At 47.3% G+C, this 26,555-nt stretch overlaps 6 protein-coding genes across 6 annotated transcripts; 3 read left to right on the top strand and 3 right to left on the bottom strand.

Annotated features, from left to right (window-relative positions):
* Positions 1-937: 937 nt before the first annotated feature.
* On the bottom strand, positions 938-7,769 carry F4812DRAFT_448867 (uncharacterized protein; the record flags this gene model as incomplete). The annotated part of the gene is made up of 6 exons (XM_047935904.1): positions 938-1,081; positions 1,155-2,857; positions 2,891-2,905; positions 3,413-3,911; positions 5,322-7,295; positions 7,353-7,769. The coding sequence occupies 6 exons, from the start codon at positions 7,767-7,769 to the stop codon at positions 938-940; spliced, it is 4,752 nt and encodes a 1,583-aa protein (XP_047794503.1).
* Positions 7,770-10,394: 2,625 nt separating this feature from the next.
* F4812DRAFT_407755 (uncharacterized protein) lies at positions 10,395-12,089 on the top strand. Its single transcript, XM_047932321.1, has one exon. It carries the CDS (start codon positions 10,663-10,665, stop codon positions 11,728-11,730), a length of 1,068 nt encoding a protein of 355 aa, XP_047794502.1. The 5' UTR covers positions 10,395-10,662; the 3' UTR covers positions 11,731-12,089.
* A 2,434-nt stretch (positions 12,090-14,523) lies between these two features.
* Positions 14,524-16,993, top strand: F4812DRAFT_2098 (uncharacterized protein). Its single transcript, XM_047930331.1, has 3 exons — positions 14,524-15,843; positions 15,905-16,131; positions 16,187-16,993. Exons 1-3 carry the CDS (start codon positions 14,766-14,768, stop codon positions 16,880-16,882), a joined length of 2,001 nt encoding a protein of 666 aa, XP_047794501.1. The 5' UTR covers positions 14,524-14,765; the 3' UTR covers positions 16,883-16,993.
* On the bottom strand, positions 16,994-19,655 carry F4812DRAFT_2095 (fungal-specific transcription factor domain-containing protein). Its single transcript, XM_047930325.1, has 5 exons — positions 19,139-19,655; positions 18,969-19,075; positions 18,652-18,891; positions 18,153-18,599; positions 16,994-18,092 (listed from the first exon to the last, which is right to left on the bottom strand). The coding sequence occupies exons 1-5, from the start codon at positions 19,220-19,222 to the stop codon at positions 17,105-17,107; spliced, it is 1,866 nt and encodes a 621-aa protein (XP_047794500.1). The 5' UTR covers positions 19,223-19,655; the 3' UTR covers positions 16,994-17,104.
* Positions 19,656-20,088: 433 nt separating this feature from the next.
* On the top strand, positions 20,089-22,480 carry F4812DRAFT_453996 (HET-domain-containing protein; the record flags this gene model as incomplete). The annotated part of the gene is made up of 3 exons (XM_047936567.1): positions 20,089-20,494; positions 20,557-21,749; positions 21,857-22,480. The coding sequence occupies 3 exons, from the start codon at positions 20,089-20,091 to the stop codon at positions 22,478-22,480; spliced, it is 2,223 nt and encodes a 740-aa protein (XP_047794499.1).
* An 857-nt stretch (positions 22,481-23,337) lies between these two features.
* Positions 23,338-25,550, bottom strand: F4812DRAFT_464342 (MFS general substrate transporter). The gene is made up of 4 exons (XM_047938334.1): positions 25,161-25,550; positions 24,891-25,017; positions 24,157-24,832; positions 23,338-24,099 (listed from the first exon to the last, which is right to left on the bottom strand). The coding sequence occupies exons 1-4, from the start codon at positions 25,474-25,476 to the stop codon at positions 23,527-23,529; spliced, it is 1,692 nt and encodes a 563-aa protein (XP_047794498.1). The 5' UTR covers positions 25,477-25,550; the 3' UTR covers positions 23,338-23,526.
* Between the last annotated feature and the right edge of the window lie 1,005 nt (positions 25,551-26,555).

Below are 26,555 nucleotides of genomic sequence, written 5' to 3'. Positions count from 1 at the left end.
TTAGAACCCCTGGAATACGGGGATGAGTCCACATCCAGTAAGGTAATGCCTATCCTATCCCCATCGTGTGATTAGGATAGGTCCGTAGCACGACGGCGCATGGACTAAGAGACGAGGTGTGGTGCCTTACAGTTTAACTCCGCCAAAATCGGTCATATCGGTTGTTAAAATCGAATACGGCAAATCAACGGACATAGAGAATTACGTAGGACCGAACTTGATGAAACCAGCGGGATCTAGGATTTATGATTTAGGCACCTTAATCAATAATTTGACTTAACAAGAACGAGACATTCCTGCAGTTTACTAGGTAACTTGGGCACTTACAGGGTCAATAATAATAAAAAGCCAATCTCATTCAACAGGTGTAATGCCAATACTCTAACGACAGCATACAATACGCCTCCGTTTGACCAATCGGGCCTAGAACATTCAAGACAGAAGAATACCATGCAGCAAACTCAGGTCGGGTAAAGGACCCCTACACCTGGCAAAAGAACCTCATCTCCGATAAGCGGAGTCATGCAAATTCGAATTACCTCCTTGGCTTCTTTCTCCTGTAGGTTTACCAACCATGTCGAGTTATCCGTGTCCGACCGATTCAATGGTATGGCAAACGGTCCGTTGTTCTCCTAACTCCAGAATGATTCCGAGAAATGATTATTGGGTATGTTGGCACAATTTTCAACGCAGTGGGATGCAACTGTAGCCTCGACTACGGCGGGCCGTTGCGACACAAGGCCCTGTGAATGGATGCGAATTAAGTGATGCGAAAAGAAAAATGCAAGTCGTAAGCGTCGTGAAAATCCATGACTGGTCTTCGTAGCAAGAAAAAACAAAACAGAGAGAGACGGTGCAAAATGCTATATTGAGTGATGGACTAGAATCAAAGCACGAGAATAGGTTCCAAACCAGGCGTTGCCCCAATTACTATGTATCAAGTTACGTGGTTATGTTTGAGACTGCGCAGTACTTCCAGGTGTCGGCGTCGTTGATGGTCCGGGGTGAGAATGGGTTTGTGAAAGCGAGGTAGAGATGCGTCCACGCTTGGTGTGCGACAGGGTTCCAACATCGTGTTTCCCTACATCAAAGTTAGTACGGATATTTAGAAGAGTGGACTTTATACTAGACTTACCATCACAGCAGGCCCTGACATTCTCGAGTCTGTCGGACGCTCGGTCCTGCTCCTCTATTATTTGCCTTAGGTCTTCGGCGCTGTCAGGGACCTCGCTTGCTTCGTAAATAGCGCCCTCTTGAGGTAAGTGGGTTTTGCTTCTCAGGCTACTGAATGTGCTATTTATCGAACTTGATTTCCAATACCCGCTCAATCTTCCCAGAGTACCACCTCGGACAGATTCTCTCTCACGTGTGGGAGTAAGTGTAGGGATGCTCATGGACACATCCACCCGTGGTGAACCAGTGCGTGTTCCTCCCGAATTATATGAAGACAATGACGGAGGAGGCCGCGAGCGGTTACCGTTAACTGGTCGTCGGTGAATTGAAGGATTGAACTCGTCAACATCCTCTTGCGTAATTTGGCCGGCGACCTCTTCAGCGTCCACCTGACTTTCGTCACCTGTTCGAAGTAAGAGGTACGACAGTGCATTGAACCAGGTCTCATGCCGTTGACCGGTAGTACACGTAAATTTCACTGTCCGGCCGGGAGAAACGATTATTAGACTCTTTCTGTGAAGGCCGGGTGGCATTGGATTGTCGTCGCCGACTATGCGTACAGCCTCGATCGGAATACTCTTTGCCCTCAATTCGGTTCGGCCGGCAGTGGACGGGTCACGGTCGCTCCAGTATAATGTTCTGGTGTAAGGATGTACCCAGAAATACCGCCTATGCCTGTTCTCAGACATTTCTCCACGCCCGGTCTTGCGCGTGTACTTCCAAAGATACTCGCCAATCATGGTCTGAGTGATAGCTTGGATCATGCGAGGATCGGTACCAGGACCAAAAGCCGAAGCATCCATGCCCATATTACCACGAATATTGAACCTTGTATCTATTTCGGATGCAAAGGACGACACAGATGATTGTCTACTGCGAAGAAGCATTCTTTGACTCGAGTGGATATCGGCATGGCCAGGAGTCGAAGATCGGCCAGCTTTGGGCGTGGGCGTGCCTCTGACGATCGAGTTTGGTGACAATGGACGTCTGCTACTTGGTGTTTCCGGCCTCGAACCTGAATTGCCATACGCAGATGCAGGAAGAGCCGGAGGTCCCATTGATCCCCTTCCACCGCCGGATGAGTGCGTTCTTGCAGCCTCAATCGCCTCGCGATGATTAAGGGGCAAAGGTGGTCTGGGTGAAGTAGACGCTTGGGCACTGGCTGAACTACCTGGTCGCAGTGCAGCAGTCGGATCAGCAGTAGAGACAACGCTCGAATCGCCGGCTTTCTGTCTTGCTTCTAATTCGTCAAAGGGCGCCACGGTGACCTCACCCCGGGGGGTCGTAATCGTCACGGAGTCGGGGGATAGGTGACTGCGCTGCTTCAATAATCGATCAAGACCATCTGAAGTAAGAGTAGTCTGAGAACCTTGGCTGGAAGTTTGGATTGCCGGTTTCTGTGAAGGACGAACGTTCGTGTTGGTAGATAACTCTTTGAACGGCTGCTTCAATTCTGGCGTCTCTAGAGCGGGAGTAGCACTTGGAGACTGGCGAGTATCGTCTTCAGCGATCTCAGGTGTCGATGCTCTCTCGCCTCTACGCCCAAGCAGTCCAAGCCCAGTCGGATCAGATGACACATGTGCCGGGCGATCTTCACGGGGAATAATAAACGCGTCACGCCTGGGGCTTCTAAGTTCAGGCACTTCAACCGGCTCGGTTTCAGTTGAGTTGATTGTAGAGTACCCTAGGACAGGAGGCACGACTTGGAGAGATTTACGTAAAGCCTCGAGCTCTGCGGCGTGGTCCGCTAAAAGCCTCTCCTTCTCCGCAGCAGCGTCATTCTGGTACAACTCAAGAGCGCTTGCGTGATCAGCCTTGAGAGCATCCAGTTCTCTGGAGAGTGCTGCGTCGGAATCGCTCTTTAACTGGGCCAGCTCTTCGGAATGGCTTACACGCAGAGCTTCAAGAGCTTCGGCTTGGGTCGCGTCATGTTGCTTCTTAAGTTGCTCGAGTTCATTAGCATGGTTGACCTTGAGAGTTTCTAACGCGTGGTTAAGAGTAGATTGATGCTCGGCTCGTAGATCATCGAGTGCTTTGGCATGGGTAGCATTGACCTCTTCCAATAGCTGCACGCGTGCCGCTTCATTCTCGCGTTTCAGTGATTCCAACTCAGCAGCATGTGTTGATGTTAAAGCTGCCAGTGCCTTGGATTTATCGCTGTCCCGTTCGACTCGAAGATCCTCCAACTCACGTGTATGGCTTTCGACCAATTCCTGTAATTGCTGCGATTGCTCATTACCGTGTGTTTCCTTTAGTCTTTCCAACTCAACTGCGTGAGCTGCCGCTAGAACCGTGAGAGCCTCAAACTTCGCCTCATCACTGGCTTGTCGAACGGTTTCCAATTCACGGAGATGAGCGTTTGTCAACTCCTGCAACTTCTTTGCCTCGGCCTCATCGCGCTCGGTCTTGATGATTTCTAATGCCTGGGCGTGGGCGTCTGCTAACTCCTGTAGTTTCTTCGACTCTGCCGTTGCATGCTCTTTCTTGAGCGTGTCTAAAATCTGAGCATGACTATCACTGAGCGCAGCCATTTCAGCAGCTTTAGATGACTCGAAGTTCTTCCGAATTTCGGCCATTTCTTCTGAATGTGAATTGGCAAGGTCTTCTGTGAGCTTGGTCTTAGCAGACTCGTATTGAGCATTCAACGCTGCTAGTTGATCTATGTGACTCTGGCGAAGGTCTTCTAACTGCTCCGAATGGCTAGTGGCGAGGTCATCGAGAGCTTTGGCCTTGGAGGACTCGAGTTCTTGCCTCAATACGTCCAACTCTTTCAGATGACCTGATGTCACATCTTCAAGCTCCTTTGACCTTGCAGTTGCATGTTCAGTCATCAAAGCCTCAATGCTCCTTTCATGCGAAGCCTTTAGAGATTCTAAAGCTTGCAATTGAGATTTCTCATTCTCACGCCTCTGAGCTTCAAGGACCTCTGCATGAGCGGCGTTAAGCGCCTCGATCTGCTGAGAGTGTGCCGCATCACCTTCGATCTTAGATGATTCGACTTGCTTGTCGATGGCGGCTTTGAATGCTTCTAACTCTTTAGTACGAGTAGCGGCATGTTGACTGTTTAGATCATTGATCTCTTGAGCATGGACTTCCTTCAACGCTGCAAGTTCTTTCACTAATGTTGCTTGGCTCTCAGCCTTGATTGAATCAATTTGTCTCTCATGTGAGGCAACAAGGGAAGCAATCTCTGCGGCGCGTTGGGTATCGGCGCTATTCTGAATCTCTTCAACATGCTTCGCGTGAGCTGCCTTGATAAGAGCCAATTCCTCGCCGTGAGCCGCCACCAATGCATTTTTAACTTCTTCGAGCTGCGCTAAATGCGATGCCTTCAAAGATGCAAGCTGCTCCGAGTGGGCCCCGTCGGATTGTTGTCTAACCTTATCGAGCTCCTGGGCGTATTCGATCTGGAGGGTCTGTACTTGCTTCGAATGCGCATCGAATAGCTCAGTCTTTAGCTGCTCGATCTGACTTGAATGTGTGGCAACCAAAGCAGCGATTTCGGCCGCATGACGGGCATCGTTTTCGCTCTTCATACTACTCAATTCATCAACGTGTTTAGCCTTAAGGCTTTCCACTTCAGTAGCATGTGCGGCCTTAATCTCGGACTCTCTCGCAGCTATCTGCTCCTTATGAGAGGACTTGAGAGCTTCTAATTCAGCCTCATGGGCCGCCTTGCTTTCCAGCTCTTTCTGGGATGCCTCGTTTGCGAAAGAAGTCTTCAGGGCATCAAGTTCTTGACTATGAGCAGCTTGGCTTTCAGCTGATTCCTTAGCAGCTTGAGCAGCGTAATTTGATCGGAGATCCTCCAATTCCTGTTCGTGAGATGCACGAAGATCGGCAAGAGATTTGCTCATTTCAGCAGAATGGCTGAATTTAAGAGCCTCCAATTCACGAGCGTGAGCACTTTGAGCGTCGGAAAGAGCTTTGCTCATCTCCTTACGGTGACTTGCCTGCATAGCTTCTAGCTCTTGCGAGTGAGTTGCATTAGCATTGGCAATGACCTCGCTGATCTCCTTGGCATGGTTTGACTTCAATGCCTCAAGCTCCTTAGCGTAGGCACTCTTGGCATCAGCAAGAGCCTTTGCAAGCTCGTCTGCATGGCTTGATCTTAAGGATTCAAGTTCTTGCTCATGCATGGCCTTTACCTCTGCAAGAGACTTATTCATCTCATCTGTATGACTTGATTTTAACAACTCGAGTTCATGAGTATGTGCGAGGTTGACTTCGTGCTGCATCTTATTCAGCTGCTCTTCGTGTTTGTTCCTGAGCTCATCCAAAGCTGTTGCATACGCAGTAGCCTTTTCGTCACTGACTTCTTGTAGAGCCTTCTCATGCTCAACTTGAAGGGCCACAAGCTCGGCGGCGTGAACGGGATGTACACGGGGCAACTCGTCTGTCATCGTACTACTATCCACCATAAGGGCCCTCGGCAACGGCAGAGGAGGAACCGGTGGTGGAGGCGACACAGTCCTTCCTCTAATAGACCTGCCACCAGGAGTTCCACCAGGAGTTCCACCAGGGGTTCCAGACACGTACGAATCATTGTCGCTACCATCGAAGTCGCCTAGTTCGGCAGCCAGATTTTGGATAGGCTGCTGAGGAGTGCCTGCTACGCTGCTACTCGCAATACTTGGGGGGCTGCTAGGAAACCCGGGCTCCTCACTAGGCTGCTGAGGACGACGGTAAGCTCCGCGACTCACCCGGAGAGGGAATTTAGCGTGTAAGGGCGGCAAAGTAACGGGCGCTCCCGCGTCATTGCCGAAGGGGAAATCTTCATCTTCAGTTGAAGCAGTGCTATGCATAGACCCGCTACGTGGACGGCCAGGGAAAATAGAAATACTATTCCTAGGTGTACGACGCTTTGATGGACTTTCCGTCTCTGTCTCCGCATCATCGTCACTTGAAAATTCCTCGGCGCCCGTGTGGAAATCGTCCGTCTCAGTCGCTGGCTCATTCGCAGTTTCAAACGCAGCGTCGCTTGTCTCGTTGGCCATTTCAAACTGCTCATGTGGCTCTTCGGTGACTGATTCGAACTTATTGGATCCGCGCGAAGCTAATGTTGAAACAGCCGGACTTGTAGTATCGGGCTGATCTTCCCAATTCGAGTCTTCCGAGAAAACTTCACTTCGAACTGTACGCAGACCACCAAGGAGACGCAACGGCTTTCTTTGTTCTTTCACTTCAGCTTTACGCGTGCGCTTAGGCTGTGGCTGCGGTTCGTTTCGTAACTTCTCTAATTCATCGCGAGCCTCTTGCAGCATACGCCTCAATTCAAGCTTTTCGGTCTTCTCCCTATGCACATTGCTTCTCAGTCCTTGAATTGTACGATGAGCATGACCTAAGGACGTCTTGAGCGTTTCTGTCTCCAAGAGGGCATGCCGAGGTGTTCCTTTCACAGGTGAGGGAGGTGGCGAATGTTCAGGAGTAGTTTTATCTTGCGCAGATTCCGAATCCTCTTGGTTCATATTAAGGATTGACTCTCGCTCGACTACCCGCGCTCTCTGCGAAGCAGCAACGGCCCTGGCAAGCTCCTGGTTCTGTCCGGTCAAATCCTCTATCCTTCTGCGCAGTGCCGCTCGTTCGGCATCAGCGATGACCTGATTACGTTTTGCAGAACCAAGTTCTATGTCATGATGTTTGACTGCCGCAGCATACTCCTCGCTGAGCCTTGCATGGTTCAGCTTAACCTCGTCCAACTCCCTCTGGGTCGAACTCTTTTCAGCTTGAAGAACAGTTAGAGTCTGTTGTAATTTCTTGTATCGTTCCTCGGCCTCTCTCTCCTTTGCCAAAAGATCGTGAACCTGAGTCTCCAGACTCCAGTTCTCATCCTTGTAACGATGTTCACTTTCATCTAAAGTCTTGACTCGTTGTTGAAAACCCTCTGCCTCGTATTCAAGCTTGGACTTCTCGGCTCTGATTTCCTTCAACTCTTCTTCCTTCTCGGCAAGCAGGCCCTGTAAATTGCGCACCTGGGCGATCAAAGATGTGCTGATCTCGGCCGCGAACTCGATATCGTGTATTCGATTAGCAGGTTGATTCCGAACTTTTCGGTTGGGGACACTGAATTTGGTTGGAGATGCGGTTGCCTGGCCTTCGAACTTGGAAGGGCTCACGGAACGCTGCATGAACAGATTAGTTGACTGATACCTGCCCAGTTTCACGTTGGAAAATCTTACCCTCCCTCCTTTGCTATCTGGTGCATACGGCGATCCAGTAGTAGCTTCGTTGCTAGGTATTCTCTGCTTCGGCATAAATGCCCGTGCGCTCTCCCTAGCCACATCATTATAATCCTTTTCAATCTCGGCCAGCCTTTGGCGCAAGTCATCAGAGAGCTCCCCTTCGGCCTGCTGCTTCTCAACTTCCATTAATCTCAGGCTCAGTTCCTTACGTTGTTGCAGCAAAGCAGTGCCTAGTTTCCCAGCTTCTTCCATCCTTCGGTCGGTCTCTGCGAGATGAGCTTCCAAAGCACGTTTCGCCTGGGTCGGCGAGGCATTGGGACTTAGCGAAAATTGGGAGTCGAATGTGGACAATCGGTGACGACCCGCACTTGGAGGTGACGGTGCAACCACGAAAGGATCATGGCGGGAATCCATGGCAGGTGAAGGCGATGAAGCCCCACCTCTATTACCAAAGGAAGCCATCACGCTGCCGATTGCAGGTGTCCAAGGAGAAGGTGATTTCCCCTTGGATTAAACTTGCGGCATGCAGCCTGATAAGGACGCGAAGACCGCACGTGAATCGCAAAAAAATAATCTGGTAAGTAGAGGGTTGTTTTTGACGTGGCGGGAGCTAACGAATAACTACCCCTGGGGCCAAGAGCCAAAGAGAGTTTGCCTTATTAGTCAAAAGGGATTGAGTGGCAGAACGCAGGCCCAGCGAATAAAGTATACGCCCAATTAAGATTCGAAGAGCGTGGCGTGGACTTGACAACGCCCAACTTTCGACGTGAGATGACTTGTAGGATCCGGGCAACAGCGAAAAATTTTGGCAAACAGAGCAGCTAATGGCCAAAAAAATTTTATTGATTTGCTGTCAATCAGAATTGAATGCCTTGGATGACGTTCCTCGATCAAAGTCTCAGGTCAATTCGAATGCGCTGGAATTCTCAGTAACAGGGGTTAGTGCAGTGTTACTGGTGCAATTCCAAACTCAAGGGATTCAAGGACGCGGGCAGGTCGGAGTTGGCTAGTTCTGACAGTCTTGACAAAGTCGATTCCAGATGCTATTGAAGGTAAAGATATGTACCAAGTACAGTGCGGGAGTCGAAAATATGCAATTGCGACGGTATAACGGTGCGACGCGAAAGGGTGAAGGGACGGCCTTAGGTAAACGAATAACCGAATTGTTACACGGGGAGATAACGCGACGTAGGTACCCGCCCAGAAAAGAAAAAAGAGAAGAATTAGTACGTCTTTAAGGTTTCAGACAAGATACCTAAAAAGTCTTGTACGATGAATTTATTCAAAGAAATTGAGTTGGCCTGTCCTTAACCCTTCTAGGATAATCGAGAACGATGTCGTCGATTGCAGGTGATTGTCGGGAAAAAAAATCGTTTGTTTTCGATCAGAAGTCGGAATTAAAGATAAGGTAAGGTAACGATAGTAGGTATTAACAATTGATTAAAACAGAACGAAGAACGAGAACAAAAGTGTAAAAGGGTGTGAAAGGTGTTACGCGGGTTAATCTGATTTGAGGGTTAATGAATTAAGAAATGAAAATGGGGGGGAATGGAGGTGATACAATTAGAAGAGTGTACAGGTGTACGGTGTACGTCGGGTGAGGGTGAAGGTGAGCGAGTGACGATGAGGTAAGTGACTAAATGAGTGTGTAGGTTTGTTAGATAGAATACAGGTACAGGTACGGCGCGAGCATGCGGTTGACCGTTGACCGGTGCCGTGTAAAGACGACGCGTCCTGCTTCCTGCTCAAGAAGAAACAATGAGCTCCAAAACGGGATCCGGGAGGGCTGAGAATTTGGAGACTTGGGAAACCCGCCTGAGAAAGCGGTCGGATTCCTAAATTGGCTAGGAGCTGTCTCACAAATAAAATAAGAACGGACCCGGACGGAAAGAAGGGATACCGGGAAAAACAACAGAGGGATGGGAGGAAGGAGAAAAAAAAAGGGGGGACGAGAGTCAACAAAGATGCCGATTGTGAAGATAGGAAAAAACGGAAAATCTGTATTAAACAATTGAATGGCGTTGTGGATTTGCGGCGACGAAGTGGATTGGAGTTAGGGCGGGGATCAATGCAATATCCCGTAACCAGTGCGAATAATACCAGGTATCGGCTTTTTACACGTGGCGGGCCGCTAGTGCTGAAGTGCTATCCCCTGAGGACCCAAACAGGGGTCAGTAACTAGTGCTTCATAGACCAACTCCCAGGATAAGAATTTAACGTATCAAAAGGCAGTGTTGAATAGATTCTCCGTTGAATATGGCTTGTGCTTAAAGCAATGACAAAAACTGGCCATTCAAGCTATTTCCCGAACAGATCTGAGCGAAAACGGCTGGTAGCGAGATTTTGTTTCTATGGTTCAGTTTACTGACCCCTGTTTGGGTCCTCGGGGGATAAAAGTCTGTTACAGGCAGGTACCTAACGTAACATATCCTTAGGAGGTGCCTAATGTACTTCCCCGAGATTCAATAAGTTATATGACACACTTTTACCAAATATTCCACCCGTAAAAGATCAAATACCTGCTATTAGGTAGCAAGGCAGTTACCTAAATATATCAAGCTGTCGTGCAGATAACCCGATGAAGCTCGATCTCAAACCACGTCATGCAACCTGCCGACAGGTTATCTGCTGGATCGAAGCAGTAAAAGTACTAGGTACCTAGGTATCTATTGAAGCACAGAATATTGTGGTGTTGCGACTCGCAAGTGCTGGTGCTGTTATGCATGAAGTACTATGTATTGAGGACAACCCAATCTTAACGCTCCCCACCACCTGAAGAATTTACTGCTAATTTTAACTCCCGCTAGGCGGAACAATACAAGGCTGAGACCTGAAGAGACGACTAGCTAACTGCAAGTGTCCATGTAAATATGACAAGACCGCACTGTGCAACTTTTTATGCTAATAAAAAGTACGTAAGGACTGAAGTTGGTACGCTAACAAACACTATTAGTCTAAGTGAGGACTAGCTCAACCAACCCGGCCAGCTCAGCAAGCCGTACCTGAAAATTCCACAATATATGTGCCTATCCATGTGCACTTGCAGACTTAATTTTTGACAAAGGCGGGCGTTACCACATTGTATTGTACAGAGGTACATCCCTAGTTCCTTTTATTAGTGCAAACCATTAGGTAACCGTGCGTAATAAGGTTTCTAGAAACATTTGATTAGAAAACATTCCCATCGGCATGACGCAAACTTAGCAATTTCCTCATTATTAGTCCAAATCAACACCTGGTTTTTATTGCAGCATCGCACGGTCGTTTTAATTGTTTTAATACGGAATTTCGAAGATACTACCACACAATGACGGACGCTGACGACGGTACGTTGAGCACTCCAGTGGCAACCGACACTCCTATTGCTCCCATTGCTCCGGTTGCCATCTTCAAGAAACGAGGCGCAAGGGGGAAGGCAAATATTAGAAAACGCCCGGCAACACCACCGCCTGCCGATAGCGACAGTGACGATTATACATCATCCGAAGACGAAACGGGGCAACGTGTGAAGCGGCGCAAGAAGAACACCGGCGTGATAACAGCTTCCTCCAAGGATAACACAACACACACCAACCAAACCCACGGCGCTACCGTCTTTGAGGCCGATCGTAGTGTTCCCATCACGAGTACAAACGACGCCACAAAACAGACCAATTGGTTTGACGAAGATGCAAACTTATTAGGGAAGACCCGACCTCTCCCCAAATCCAAAGACGCAGCAGCAGAGCCTCCTACGCAACCCGATGGAACTTATAAAGGCCTTGCCAACCAAACCAAATTCATACAGAAGAATCCGAATGCCCCCAACCGGACGGTCGGACCTATTAAAGCCGCCACCAATATCCGAACCATCACAGTCACCGACTTCGCGCCCGATGTGTGCAAGGACTACAAGCAAACTGGCTTCTGCGGCTTTGGAGATAACTGCAAGTTCTTGCACGCCCGCGAGGATTATAAGCAGGGCTGGCAGCTGGATAAGGAGTGGGAAAGCGTGACTAAAGGGAAGAAGAATCTTGGTGGAAAAGTGGTGGCGAGTGCCAATCGCGGCGCAAATGCTGACGACGGCGATGTGGATGCGGCTGAGGAAGCCCTGCTAGAGAAAATTCCGTTCGCCTGCATCATCTGCAAGGGGCCGTACAAAGAACCTATCGTAACTAGGTGCCAACATTACTTTTGCCTGCCGTGCGCACTGCAAAGGTACAGGAAAGATCCAAGTTGTGCTGCGTGTGGTGCTGGTACGGGAGGTGTTTTCAATACTGCAAAGACACTCAGCAAGTTATTGGATAAGAAGAAGGAACGGCAAGCGAAGAAGCGACAGAAAGCCATTGAGGCAGGAGAAGAAGTTTCCGACGAGGAAGACGTGCCGGGGAAGTGAATAGCCCGAGTCTAGTATAAATGCCGTTGAAACCATCTCAAAGGCGAGACATTGATGGATTGAAACCTAACTAGATACCAAAATAACTAGAGGTATCTAAGTAACAGTATGATCAAGGTATACAAGTCTAATCGGTCACCAGCAATATGTAGATCCTAAGGTGCATTCAATGAGTGGCTGATAAATGCCATGCACTAGGGACATATATAGATAGGTATCCTTCCAGGGAATAATTGATCCTCCATGGAACGTGAAAACATTGATAAGAATCATCAGTTACCTGTCCTACAAGCAAATCTACCTCATGGCTTCCATATAAATCCATCCCTTGCTTCGCGGCTCAACACAATATGTTAGACATCGATTGTGCCCTTGCCTATAATATTTACTAGCGGTGGACATCCGCAATGCTGAGTTGAAGTTTCTGGCATCTCATTCTCGTAAATAATATATATATGCGCAAGATACGGATAGCATATTTTGAACATGCGTCTAGTGACGCCAGGTTCCATTTCGTATTCGGTTCTGGCATCCCAACTCCATCAAAGCCAATACCTTATAATGAATTAAGCTACCGTAGGTACGTAACTTGGTTGAATCAGGATTGTTAGTTAAGTTGTAGCCAGAGAAAAAAAAAAGCATATATGCTCCAGGGATTTTTTTAAAAAAAAAAAAGAAATTGATATATTTCCCAAGATTCCCTATTCTATAATCACTATGATGGTAGGAAAAAGCAAGAAAATGACACTAATGTGACGTAGAGTGCTATGATGAGAAACTCTGTTAACTTATCTGCGAAGCTTTAGGTAAATACAATAAGCTCACTCGTCAGGGTCATAATCAGACACTTTTGTATATCGATATTAGGAGATTTATATATGCACTTGGTGGCCGAGTGACTTCTATCCTCTTACTAGGACGTTTGCTACTCTTCATATAGCCAATATATCTCTATACCCTCACATATCCTTGATAGCCGAGTGCTAAAGCAAAAGAGATCGCTAAAGAAATATTGCCTTTGTCAGGGATGTGCGCATGACAGGTATCTACCTTAGGTAGGTAGGTAGGTAGTGTAAAGGACCTAGCTTCGACTCCTTTTCCGATCACCACCTTTTAGTTTCCAGTACAATTCAAGTAACATCACATCACATCAAAGACCAGTCACTCTTACTTCTAGGTCCCTACATCATTCCATGAGAGAGCATCTATCATTGAGATATGTTAGGTAATTCAAGAAAAGTAGCTCCTCAAAACATCAATCGATGTCTTTATAAGATGTTTTTGTTATGTAGAGTACGGCATCAAGATAATGATGATACCTTTGGAGTCTGCTTTAGGTATGTAAGCCATCTATGATAATCTACACTAGGTCAACCTCATGCGTATCTATGATGCGTAAGACAACTAGAGTGACATTTATGTGAGTACGGCGTCAAAATGCTATGAAGGTAACATTTTTATTGCCTAAGCCCCAAGCTAGCTCTACGGCAGTCGACCTGGAAGTGCATACATATAAGGTAGTTACCTGGCCTTACTACATACAGCTATCTAAGCATCGATAGTGGTATAATAATAAAATCGACATTCCTGTATGGCGTTGGGAAAGATACCGGGAGGTATGACTGCAGGATCTGGCTGGTTCTCTTCTAAACATCATAAGCCATGATTTCAATGCCGCGAGGCTGTTAGAGAGATCCCGTGATGGCTGTCATACACAGAGTGAATACTAGAAATAGTAGCAGTGTAGTAGAGTGATCGATCTATTAACGATTGACCTTCCAAGCATCTATGAAAGCGCTATCCTTCGGAGTAACTGGAGCCACCTCTCGGAGCTCAATTTAAGTAAATATAGTAAACACAAAACCATAGGATAAATTGCTGTTAGTGGGGCTAGCCGTTCTTCGGACACGGGGTTTTCGGAGGTGATTTTTATCTACCGACACAACGCCGTGTTTCTAGAAGCCCGATAAGTACGTCGAGACACGCTCCGGGGACAACGGTCAAACGCCGTCGGAATTGAAAAGACTACTCCACCTCCGCTGCGAGGAACAGGTCACAAAACTGGGCTGATATGCGTCATGACCTAGGTACCTCCTATTATAGCAAACAGCTTTCAAGTTAATATCTAATTGTACATGAAGCGGGAGGGTACCGCCTACCTGGTATGTACAGACCCGAGAAAGTTGTATAATATGTAATATATAAAGGTGTAATGACCACTTTCTTGCAATTGCCATGTTCAGGGGTAAAGCATATTGGCTGTAGTTAGATCTAAACGTGTAGACTACATACTTACATAGAATTCCTTGTATGACTACCTGGCCTAAGAAAAATACTATCTCCTTACTCATTCGTTAAAAGTGTAAATGTTAATTTGCGTTATCATCTTACGTACCGAGTGAACGTCGTTCGACAACATAGGAGGTGCCTAGTAATATGTTATAAGGCGGCACCGCAGAGGGTCTATAGAAGCAAGGGCTCATATACAATAACCTTAGGTACCTAAGGCACCTAGGTAATGTGGTAGAAATCTTGCTGTCATGGTTTCACCCAATTAGTTGGTTGGAAGCCATATGTCATATCATGCGTCCCTCGGCATATAGAGCGAAGATCGGCTTTGGCGCGAATCTCGCTCATTGGGTACTCCAACATCACGTAGGCGACGACAGCGGAACGCAGAACGGCTTGCCGACTGCCGATGGAAGCGGAGCGCACCATGCCTAGTGGCTGTGTGCTGTGCGAGATGCGAGGTTCGGATTGTTACGAAGGAATTGCTACGCTGCAATTGGCGATGTACGGGGATGTTAGTCGGGTTTGGGTTGGACGAAGCGCAACGCGTCTTTGTACTATAAGGATGAGTACAGGACTATATAATTTTATATAAACTTCTCACTTCTTTATCTCTCAGGTCTAAATATTTATCTCGTTCAGATTCGATTTATTCAACTGCAAAATAATATTCTCATTCAACTTCTAAGGTACCCTTTCCTTCTATATTCAGAAATATACTTCACTTAGTTCAAACCCTCTTCAACATGTCACCCGTAACAAATGGTCAGCTTAATGGAGTCGACGCCGCGTCGGCGCCTCTATGCCATATTGTTACCCCGGTAGGCATGCTCGGCTATGGTCTCGATGAAGAGGAGAATGCTGCCGCCTTAAGACATCTCGTTGCGACGGGTATTCCAACCGCCATGATATTAGACTCCGGCTCGACTGATAGTGGGCCGGACAGGCTTGCCCAGAAAGTAATGGGACAGCCCCGAATAGGTTACGTCCGGGACCTTAGGAAGCTTCTCAAGCTAACCCACCAGTTCCGAGTTCCGCTAATTTTCAGCTCGGCGGGAGGAGATGGAATCGACGAGCACGTCCGGGAGATCGTGCAAATCATCGAAGAAATCTGCGCCGAGAAGGGAAATGAGGATTACTCCTTTAAGACCGTGGCCGTATTTTCCAATATCGACAAGGAGACTGTCCGAGAACGACTAAAGGACGGACGTGTTCGAGGATGTGGACCGTGTGTTCCGGAGCTAACCGAAGAGGACATTGATACGTCAACGGTAATTGTTGCTCAAATGGGACCTGAGCCATTCGTCGACGCCATGAAGGCAAACCCGGACTTTAACATCGTTGCCGGCGGACGCGCCTACGACCCGGCCCCGTACGTTGCTTACTGTGCTTATTTAGCCGGCCTAGATTTCAACGACGTAACCTCGCCCGTGGTCAAACGCCAGCTCGGCGGATTTACTCACATGGGAAAGATTCTAGAGTGTGGTGGAATATGTGCTGTGCCAAAGTCGCATGGCGCCATTGCTACGGTATATAAGGACGGAGGATTTACCGTCTGTCCTTTAACGCCGTCGGCCTACTGTACTCCGGTGTCAGTGGCGGCACATACCATGTACGAGAAATCACGCCCTGATCTCCTGCATGGACCGGGCGGATACTTCGATCTGAACTCGGCAACCTACGAGCAGTTACCAGACCAAAGGACCATCAAAGTTCAGGGCAGCGTGTTCCATTTCTCGAAGGAAAATGGCCCGTACCAAGTAAAACTAGAAGCTGCTAGTGTCGTTGGGTACCGATCTCTATTCTTCGGTAGTTTCCGAGACCGTAGGTTCTTTTTTTTTTCTTGAATGATTCCTTGGGTTGCTGGTCGCTAACATTAAAGCAGCAATTTTGATTAGCCAACTTGATAAATTATTCGACCTCGTGAAAGCCTATGCTGCTCAGCAGCACGCCGATGTGGCTGAGAAGTGGGAGTTTGATTTCCACATCTATGGGAAGCCAGAGGAAGATGTAGAGAATCTTTCTCCAGAAGTATTCATCATTGGTGAAGCTCTGGCTCCTACGCAGGAGCTGGCAACTAGCATCGCATCTACCGCAAGAATCGGTATTATTGTAAGTCAACCTAATTGCCATCTGCGTTCCCAAAATAATTGCTAACTTGTACTAGCATGGAAGCTACCCAGGACAGAAGGCCACTTCGGGCAACTTCGCGTTTGGTATTGGCGGCAAGTCTGTCATCGAAACTGGGCCGTGCTCGCAATTTACCTTGTACCACCTTATGGACCTCGAAGAAGGCGAAGAGAATTTATTCCTGGGAGATAGCAGCTCGACTGAACAAAAGCCATTGTTCACACAGTCTGTTTCATTAATTGGCCGAGGAGACCGGCCGTCAGATGCTCCCTTATTGTTTGACGATGTTCCTACAAACGGCTTCAAGCAGAACGGTGTGAAGAGCGCCGCAAGCGTTAAAGCTACCAACGGCAACGGCAACGACGTAACATCAGCGCCCACCAAACTCGGGGACTTGGCTCAAGTCATCAGGTCCAAGAACTCAGGGCCGTATGAGATCACCCTCGACCTCGTATTCGCATCCCGGGCTACTTACCTCAGGGTTAAGGATTCCGGCCTTCTGTCTGTCCAAACAGTAGCCGAAGCCTATAAACTGCCAGAGAGCGACATTCTGTGGTGTGGATTCTTCGACCCGGCCCAAGCGTTTAAAGCTACGATCCCCCGTATTCGGGCCGGTAGACGTATGCCAGGTGGTGGTTTTATGGAAAATGATGTTCATGGGTCCCAGCAACATCTCCCTCTTGTGAACTTGAAGTTACCAGAGGAACTACTTGCTTCCCTCGCTTCAGAGTAGTGCCGTGGGAGGTGCTGATGTCGGTATTAGTGTATTTTATTTTATTCTATGTATTTGTACTTGGAGGTGGATATATAGATCCTTTCCTTTACTAGCTACCTATGTTAGACGCACTTTGGAATTATTATTTACATACTTGTTATATCCCAGGCAATTATGCCAAAGTTTTTTTTTCGCAGTTCTTTCGCAATGCCTTGCTTTATTAGGTATATGAACCAACCCCTATAACCCATGTCCTGAATCAAATTGCGACGTATCAGCGGGAATATTGAAAATATCCCACGAAGGATCACCCCAAAACATATTAGCAAACACTACATCCGACGACCAAGGCTCCTCCACCTGGGTGTTACCAGTAAAGACATCGGGATGCGATATATCATTTTCTCTCGGTACGGCTTCTGCAGTAACTGAGATCTCGGGTACCGACGGATTTCTAGGCAAGCCGCGTAGCTCTCGCGCTGTGGCAATCGCATCTAATACGATAGATACCCCCATCCGATCTGGAAGACTAGAGCTGCTATTAGCATCTGCAGAAGCAGGTGCTTGTTTGCAGAGAGTTTCAAATAGAGTGGCAGCCCTGTCGTATTCATCTCGTGGGCGTGTAACCAGTGTTTTAAATATTGTATGTGCCATGATTACATGGTTCGCTGCCAGCTGTTGTTCTTCGGCGTTCGCGTTGTTATTCAGACTGAAATACTTTAAGAGGAATATCGTCGCAAATACTAAGCCCCTATAGTAGTCTTTGGGTAGCGTCTTTTCGCGCTGTACTGCTGTCAAAGTCTGGTCCTTATCTAGTCTTTCGTGAAAGCGCGAATTTGCCAGATGAATAATTCGTAGGGCAGCGGCCAGCCCCAGCTTGAGTAATATTTCCTTTGCACCTGTGCCTGGTTGGGACCTGGTTATCACCAGAGTGTAAATGTGCATCTTAACAACCAGAACAGCAAGGTCAGTCATGCTTGTCCACCCATCGGGATAAGTTACTTTCAGTGCATCTAGCTCGCCGTCTAGAAGCTGAATGACTGAGGAGTCAATTACACCATCGTTTGAATTATGCACAAGGACATTGGTGAACCCCGCCAACGTAAGCAATACTCTAAGCTGAACAGCGAAATCGCGGGGGAGCGTATTTTCACTGAGAGTTGACCGGATAGCAGCAAGATCAGAAGGAGTATTGATCATCGGAGGAAGACCTAAATGCATACTGAGACTGCAAAGACAGACTAATTAGCTCGATTATAGGACTTGTGCGAGAGGTTAGGCGGCTTACGATGTGCTAACATAAAAGCAGCCCAACCACGTATTTGTTCTTTCGCGGGCATTCCCTCCGACAAGACCGACGCTGTGTGAAGACAGGGTGAAGCCTGATCTTGGGCTTGACTTATGGAGACTCATGTAAAGGGCCGCATTTACAGCTATACCGCAATATAGCCAACTTGGATCATCCCTTTGGTGGGGTACCGGTAGCGGCCACATACAGATAATCAACAGAGCCTGGATCTTGCTTAGAGGTATCGGTGCCCGTAGAACCTCTTCTCGGAGCATTCGTAAATAAGGCTCATGAAGTCGCTCGAACAAGGTCTCATCCGAAGCTATGGGTAAACGCAGTGCGATTACTACGATTATCGTCCAAAACAAAAATGGGTGAGACTGGTGAATGGTCTTGAGCGATATTGGTCCCAGTATCGGGAGTTGTGGGTGGAAATAGGTGGTAAAACTTGTAAAGGCCTGTTAAATAAATCCTACTTTGCTGGCGGCGAGTTTCTTACTGCTTGAATGCCTCAAAGACCGTGTGATTGCTGATTACAACACCGCCGAGGTCGAACGATTCCAAGCCCATCAGGTCGAAATCATCCAGCAGGAGAGTAAACGATGATTGTGATGCATTGATGGACGAATCCTGCGATCGTGAAGTGTCTGGATCCGGACTCGTAGTAGAGCTAGCTCGGGCTTCTGCTAATCTTTGGTCACGCAGCTCTCGTAACTCTCTTGACATAGCCTCAAGTCGTCTATTGGCTGTCATTAGCAGCCAGACAAAAGAATACTCGACACACAGCTTTCGGTACGAAGGAACCTGTAGACATACTTTCGAGCTGGCGTTCTCCGAAAAGACGGATCAACCGTGCAGGTTAGGCTTCTCGCCTGACATCTTGTACAAGGATTTGGAAATCTATCCTTGGAGTCGCATCGAAGCTATTTCCAACGTTAGTTAACTCTCTATTCCTTCCCGAAGCCATAGTTGCAGAGGCTACACACCTTCGACTGTTTGCATTCCGTGCATGTCTTGACCGGACGTACGCCCGGCCAACTCGGTGCGCTTGACGCCATAGGAATCGGCATTTGATCTCGCGCGACGTTATACGGGTAATTCTTTTATATGGTTTTCTTACTGGTCCAGGCCTTTGGAAACCCTAAATTTGCATCTATAGGGTAGATTAAGTAGGTACCCATGCAGAAGCGAGTACCTAAATCATCTAGAGATGGCCGAACGGTAGTTGGGCGATTGGAGATTGATAGGGGGGTTATTATTATTAATAAGGTATGAAAAAATAAGAGATGTCCAACTTCTCCCTTGCCATATACATACCCTGCCAAGAGCGATTCAGGTCGAATCTGATTCGCTGCATACCCATCCATAAATCCATCCTGCCAAAACGGCACAGACATTAAGCTTACGTAGCTAAATAGGTGTAGTTGTGGATAAAGCAGTATAGACTGTCTTAGTGAAGGGACGAGTAAAATACCCCTGAGGGTTTCCAGAACTTTTGAATAGTCTTTGATCGTCGGGGGTTTAAGCGTAGTGTATAGGTCGACAATACGACGGGGTGAGGCGGAGCATTCTGTAGATTCAAGGGACGTTGCATGAACCGGACGTGAATGTGGCACGGCACATACCGAAAACTCCGGTTGAAAAAGCCGTATAAAAATCAGCCCTACAAGCCATATTTCATGACGCGTCGCCAGAGCCTCTCAAACACTGCCCCAAGTAGTTCCCACAGCTTCCCGCAGCTGAGCTGCCGAGGCTTGATCAGATGGGAGGAGATAGTATGTAGAGGTATGTATCTGCTGGATTAGCGACATCTGAAATTAGATCATTCTTGATAAATTTTGTCTTGGACTCGTCCCATCGACTGATTGTATCCTCCCAACACGTTTGAGTTCTGATCCAGCCAAAATCGGTTGTTGCAAGAGCTATTCCATCTAGGATGCTCTGTGCCATCTGCGTCAACTTCGACGTGCGAAAACTTTTGCTGACAGCCGCGGCACAACCACCCAAAGGCTTCAATGACCCCACCGCGCCAGATACGCTCGAGTGCTTGCGGCCAGCAGTCCCTCGGTTCTTCGAACATCATCCCAATTTGCTTTCGCTTCGCTCCGCAGCTGATAAATGTGATCTATGCGCATCCATATGGCAAGCTTATGCTAGCAATACCCACCCTTGGGAACTTGTGCAAGAGGAATTGCTTAAGGGCATAAGTACGAAGCAGATATTCGTAGGGACCACTGCCTGGGATGCTACTCTGAGCGGGATGCCCCATATTTCCGTAATTCAAGAAGGGGAAAAGGGTGCAATACGTACTCTCGCCTTATTCGAAGTATGCGCCCAAAGATGTAAGCAGTAACTACTTCTTAAGGTAATTTGACGGTGTAGCAATGAACAAACCCGCGTATAGGTCATGAGCCAGCAGATAACAGCGACCTTCTAGCTCGATCTATATACAGCAATTCGGGGTCTAAAGGATGTCTACAGCTTGCGGCCGAGTTATTAGGCAACTGCATTAACAAACATAAGTCATGTTCTCGTCAATATCCGGCTTCGTCTAAACTTCCGACAAGAATAATCGACGTCGAGGGAACGAACCCGAAGCTCGTTGACGGTGGCGGAAAACACGAAACCTTTGCGGCGCTGTCGTATTGTTGGGGAGGCGATTCGGAATTCATACTTACAGGAGCAAGTGAACAACTATTTCGACAAGGCCGGCCACTTAGCAATTTCCCTGCCACCATCCGCGACGCTATAAGCATCACCAAAGCACCCGGTATCCGCTACATTTGGATTGACGCATTATGCATCATTCAAGATTCGCGCGAGGACTGGGCCCAGGAGGCTAGTCGCATGCGAGATGTGTATAGAGGAGCAGTCGTTACGATAGCCGCAGCATGCGCCGCCAAAACCACCGAAGGGATTTTCCGGGAGAGGGCAGTGTCGACTCACCCTGAATGTTGGCTTAACTGGAAGAATGGAGATAGCAATCCACCCAAGGTGTTCCTACGCTTAGGCTCTGAACTATGGGATGAAAGGATGCATCAAAGCGTTCTAAATACTAGAGGTTGGGTTTTGCAGGAGACCCTCTTGGCGCCTCGAACGTTATGGTTTGGTCAGCAGCAAATATGCCTCGAGTGTCCCAAAGGAAGCGTGGATGAAACAGGGCGAACGATCAGGATCGTGGAGATATACCGCAGTAAAGAATTCATCCAGTTGGTCCGCCGAGAGATCATTCCTGGCTGGAGGAGACAGTTGATTGATCTTCTTCGAGAGATGCATATTCCTCTAGCTATGAAAATTCCGTCGCTATCGCTACCAACTATAATCCACGCACGGGATCTAGAAACTATACGCCATAGAGCCATTTCTTGGAAGCCATTTACATTGCAAGGCTACTTTAAGCCACCTGCCAATATTTTCGGATTTTCACATTTCGATTTCTGGCTCAAGATAATCGAGAACTATTCATCTAGGCAGCTTTCCCAAGCAACTGATGTTCTCACCGCCTTGTCAGGACTCGCAAGAGAATTCCATCAAGCCACAGGCGACATGTACGTCGCTGGCCTATGGAAGAGGGACATAATACAGGGCCTCACCTGGGTAAGTGATTTATAATATATACTAAATATTCACTCACTTCACGAATTGGCCAAAATAGGAGACGGGGATACCTCATTGTACCCAAGACTAATATCGAGGTATCATAGTCGAGATTTCCAGTTAGAAAGAAGCTGCCAGATGGCCGTGTTGACAACGAGCCAACCTTGTCTAATCAGTATCTCGCCCCATCATGGAGCTGGGCCAGTATACTAGGCAAGAAAGTTTTATTTATGGCTGAAACGCAATTTGACCACGTCAAGCAATTCGCCGAGGTCCTAGATATCGATATCCAGACTGCTACTCACGATCCTTTCGGTGCTGTAAAAGGGGGTAGTTTAACTCTCCGAGCCCCCTTTCTAGAATTGGACTCTAAGGACTTATTCATCCCCCCTGATTCATCGTCGCGGTACCCAAAATTATCCCAATTTATCTTCGACGTGTTGAAATCTGGAGGAGGGAGCGAGTACGGACAGAAACACAGGGGCTATGCGGAACAAAAATTCGCGATTTTAAAGCTGGTCTACTGGCGGCGTACTCTCTCATCTACCGAACGTGCGTGCTTCTTAATACTTGAAAGTGTCCAAGACAGTAACGACTGGAGGCGAATAGAGAGTCTCAATCTTACTTCTAAGGAAACTGTGCTATGGGATAGTAAAGAAGTACTGGAGAAACTAGCTATCCTCGATGAGATCAAGCATGCCTTAAAAAGACATGTTGTGAGAATTATCTGAGATGAGATGATTTAGGTATAATGACTGACCAAAATGACTCCTAGTGGACTTATGAAGACAACATGATAAGACAATATATTTATTCTTGTATAGTACATTTATGGACAAGAGACATACTCTTATCCAGTAAATACAATGTCAGGTACCTAACCTAAGTAACCTGGATGGGGATGTTACCTCAAGGATAGTCGTGAAACTTGAGATGGATGACTGTCAGAGGGATCCTGTGATATATGTCGTACATAGAGTGAATACTAGCAGCAGTAGCACGTAGAGTGTAAAGTATGCAGTGTAAAGTAGTGATCTATTAACGCTTGCCCCTCGAAGCACCTTCGAGGGAGCAGCGTGCTCCTTATATACACCTATCCTAGTGCCCTATACCCCTGACAATGACTGACTGCCTCAGTTCTACTTTGTTGTAGGCATCATGAGGGATGGTGAGCCTATATCCTCGTCTTTCTGTACGAATAGGCGAGGCGGACAGATAAAGTGTCACCACCATTTCGTGCACTCTTTGAACAATTTGTTAGAAGCATCCCGCCGAAGACAGCCGGAAAACACTTACGCCATTAGTAGCGAATCTTCGGGGGTAATATTGTGTACGAAGAGCGCAAATTTGTCCAGCAGGCTCGCTGTTTCTAAGCATTAGATAGGTCGTGAAGAAACGACATGTCTGCGGTTGTCGGGGGTATGCTTCTGTCGAGGTGTCAGGAGTTATTTTGTATATAGCTTTGACTTCAAGGCAATTGTAGTTAGAGTTCCTTGCGGAACAATGAAGTTGTTTTACCTGCCTCATGCTCCGTGACGTGACGCAAGGTTTGAGTAGAGACAATTGTTGTTGCACAAAGGGAGAAAGAGGCAACTAGTAAGAGGTCCCTCGTTTGGCTATCTTATATACACGATGGTGATCCACTAGGGTTTACGCTATAGGACCGTACCGTGACAGCCTGGAAGGTGCTTAGAGGGGCAAACGCTAGTATATCACTACTCTAACCTATACACTTGCTGACCTCTCTAGCTAACATTCACTCATCGTCCGACATCCATCACGGGATCTCCCTGACACCTGTCAAACCTTCGTCTCTGCCGTGGCTTAGAGACTCCGCGAAGGGTGACCGCCTGCGCATAGCTGGTCCCTTATAATAGACGATAAAGGTAGCAGCGACGAGAAGCAGGCTTATGGCGGCGAGCATAGAGTTCGCAGTCTGAAGACCGTATTTGAACTCAAATGCGTCGTAGTATGGCTTCGCGGCCCACGTCAAGATTCCGGCCAAGAAGTCACGAGCAAAGCCGTTCCCTCCAGTTGCAGAGGCAGAGTACGGGCCATACGCCTTCACCATGTAGTCGATAGTAGTCATGTAGATGGTGTAGTTAGCTATGCCGATCAAGAGGCATCCGATCATCGGGCAAATCCAATGTACCGTAGGCGTGCTTGTCCAGGCGTATAGAAGTATTCCAACAGTGAGGAGCGGTGCGGTGAAAAGCAGCCACCAGAGCCTTGACTCAAATTGAGCATTCTCACTAAGAGGATTCCTCGCTCGTAGAACTTTGTTACGGTAAATGATTGGAATGTATAGTAGAAATGCAAGGATATAAGCAATGCCTAATGGGATGAAAGACTTGTAGCAATATTAGCAGAGGTATCATATCGAAGGGTGGCGGTTGATACAACTCACAAGTCCTATTTGTGCTTCGTCAAAGTTCCACAACCTGAAAACGCGATCCTGGGATTGGATTTGTATGAAGATGAGGGCGTCGCTGAAGCCGGAAAGTGTAGAAAGTACCATTACTATTCTCTCCGTGAAGAGCATCCTGAAGGGCCGGAGCCATATAGCAAGAATTTCTTTCGGGAGTAGATAGTCTTTGAGCGGCTTCGACTCGGAGGGTCCGTAGACATTGCTTTTTTCGCCGGTGGTTTCGAATTTGGCCTCCCTCATTTTCTTCGCATGTCTATTAAGTAGGATGGCAGATCGAGTCTCAGGCACGAATACTAGATGCAATATTTGGACGAAAACCCCGAAGATAAGTTGGATCCATATGGTCCACATCCAATGGAGATCTCTTTGGATAAATCCGCCGATGATGGGCCCGACAATAGAACCACCTACTGAAGAGAGGACAATGTATGCCAGCGGAAATTCTTGCTCATTAGCCGTAAACATGTCCGCGACTACCCCCAGGGTAACACTTCCCCCTGCAGAGAAAAGACCACCGAAGGCACGTCCGACGAGGATAACAGCGAAGGAGCGATGGATATGGGCAAGTGCAACAGGAATGCAGCATAGATTTACCATCAGCAGGGAGCATTGTAGGACAGGTTTCCTTCCAAACTCTTCAGACCACGGCGCCCAACTACGGAAAGATTTAGTGTTGGGGGAGTATCAACCAGGAGGGAATCGGCTAGACCTACAGCTCACATCCGAATGCGTATAAAACAAGAAAGTTGGCAGCTCCGCTCACTGCGGCCTGAACACTAACACTGAGATCCTCGGCGATACCGCTCTGTCCATTGGCGTATAGGGAAGCGTTCAAATTCACTAGTTAGATGTTTACAATTAGAACCCGCCTTCCATGGAAAGATTTCAAAATATGGTTTTGGGCGGGGACTACGAAGGTAAATAAATGGGGAATTAGGCAAAGGAAACAAAGGTCGAGCATTGCTATGATGATAGACGCTTACTTGAAATTTGGACAAGAAAGATGACGGTCAGTATACCCCATTTTTTCCACTTCGGCCATGCGTAAGCCAGAGCTTCGGGACAGTCATTTTCTGTCAGTATGCGGGTAGCTAGATTTTCTGGTGTCAAGATTGCCGAGCTGTCTGGTCTCAAGGTTGATTCATCGTGTGATACGGTATGCTTTGGTACAGTCTCCCGTGATGTAGAATATTGTGTCGAGGCGGTCTCGTCAGTTATATTACCTGGAATAGGAGAAACGGGTTGACTGACGGACTGAGGATCGTTCTCCATTCTATTTGTATTATGAGTGGTCGACATGGCGATATCTGCAAAGGAAAAAGGGGTTTGAAGAGGTAGTGTAGAAGAGTTAAGACGGGCCAACTGAACTGGTTCTACGGAATGGTCCTACAGAGGAGATGGGAATGGGGAAACTTATATAGGTGCCTACCTAAGGTACCTACCTTAGGTAGAGTTCTCCATGGTATCCTTGGATTCGTATACGAGGGGAGTGGTCTCATCGCATTTAAGATTTACCACGCTATGCCAACATAAGAATACAGTAAAACGCCACTTGAGGGATAATTACTTGCTACTTAAAAGTGGTCTCGTGGACAAGGCGCAACGCACATATACGATGCTTCAAGTTACTTTGCGTTTCTACAAGATTGAACTTAAAAGTATTTATCCAACATGGGCGTTATGAGAACTGAAGGAGCTGGTGCTATAGTACGACATAACATACCTGTTCTAATTTCTCAACCCGGACCTGAGTTGCGGGGAAGCGCTCGGTGATTTTAACTAGGTACCTTATATCTTTAACTCGTATTGGAAGTAGGGAAATGGGGAAGTAAAAGCCGGTCCGGGGTGAAGGTAAATGTGGTGAGAGAAAATATGGTTCACGAGAGGAAGAAGTGTTTATTTGGTATAAGTTGTGTTGCTTGTCTCGAATGTAATTACGTGAGTTATTAGAATTACGACAACTAGAGAATCCGGATTTCCTTGGTTTCTTACGTTTACGTATAGAATTATTTTTAAGAAAAAACAAACAAGTAAATAATGTGTTGATACGAGTATGGTTGATGAATGATAAGAAATAATAGGAGTAATGGGAGTTCACGATGTTATTGGAGAATGAAAGGTTGAATGGCCGAGTTGAACTTAAATTATCACATAATAGATAACATAGTTATATACTTGTACATAAATTCTATCTTCAATTCTGGAAAGTTCAAAGTTAAAATAGGTCCTGGGCAACGGACCCCACGGGGAAAGTTTTTGACAAGTGCGTGGGTATTGTCTACCTGGTATGTGAAGAAAAGGATTGTTATATTTTTTACAAACTTTGAATCACTCATCACTTAAGAAGAGCATGAGAGCTGGCGAAAGCCACGTCCGTG

This window comes from Daldinia caldariorum (assembly GCF_022478825.1).
Source record: "Daldinia caldariorum strain CBS 122874 unplaced genomic scaffold F4812scaffold_1, whole genome shotgun sequence".
In the NCBI taxonomy this organism is placed as follows: domain Eukaryota; kingdom Fungi; phylum Ascomycota; class Sordariomycetes; order Xylariales; family Hypoxylaceae; genus Daldinia; species Daldinia caldariorum.
The sequence above is the reverse complement of the archived record's forward strand: the minus strand, read 5'-3'. Positions and strand labels throughout refer to the sequence as shown.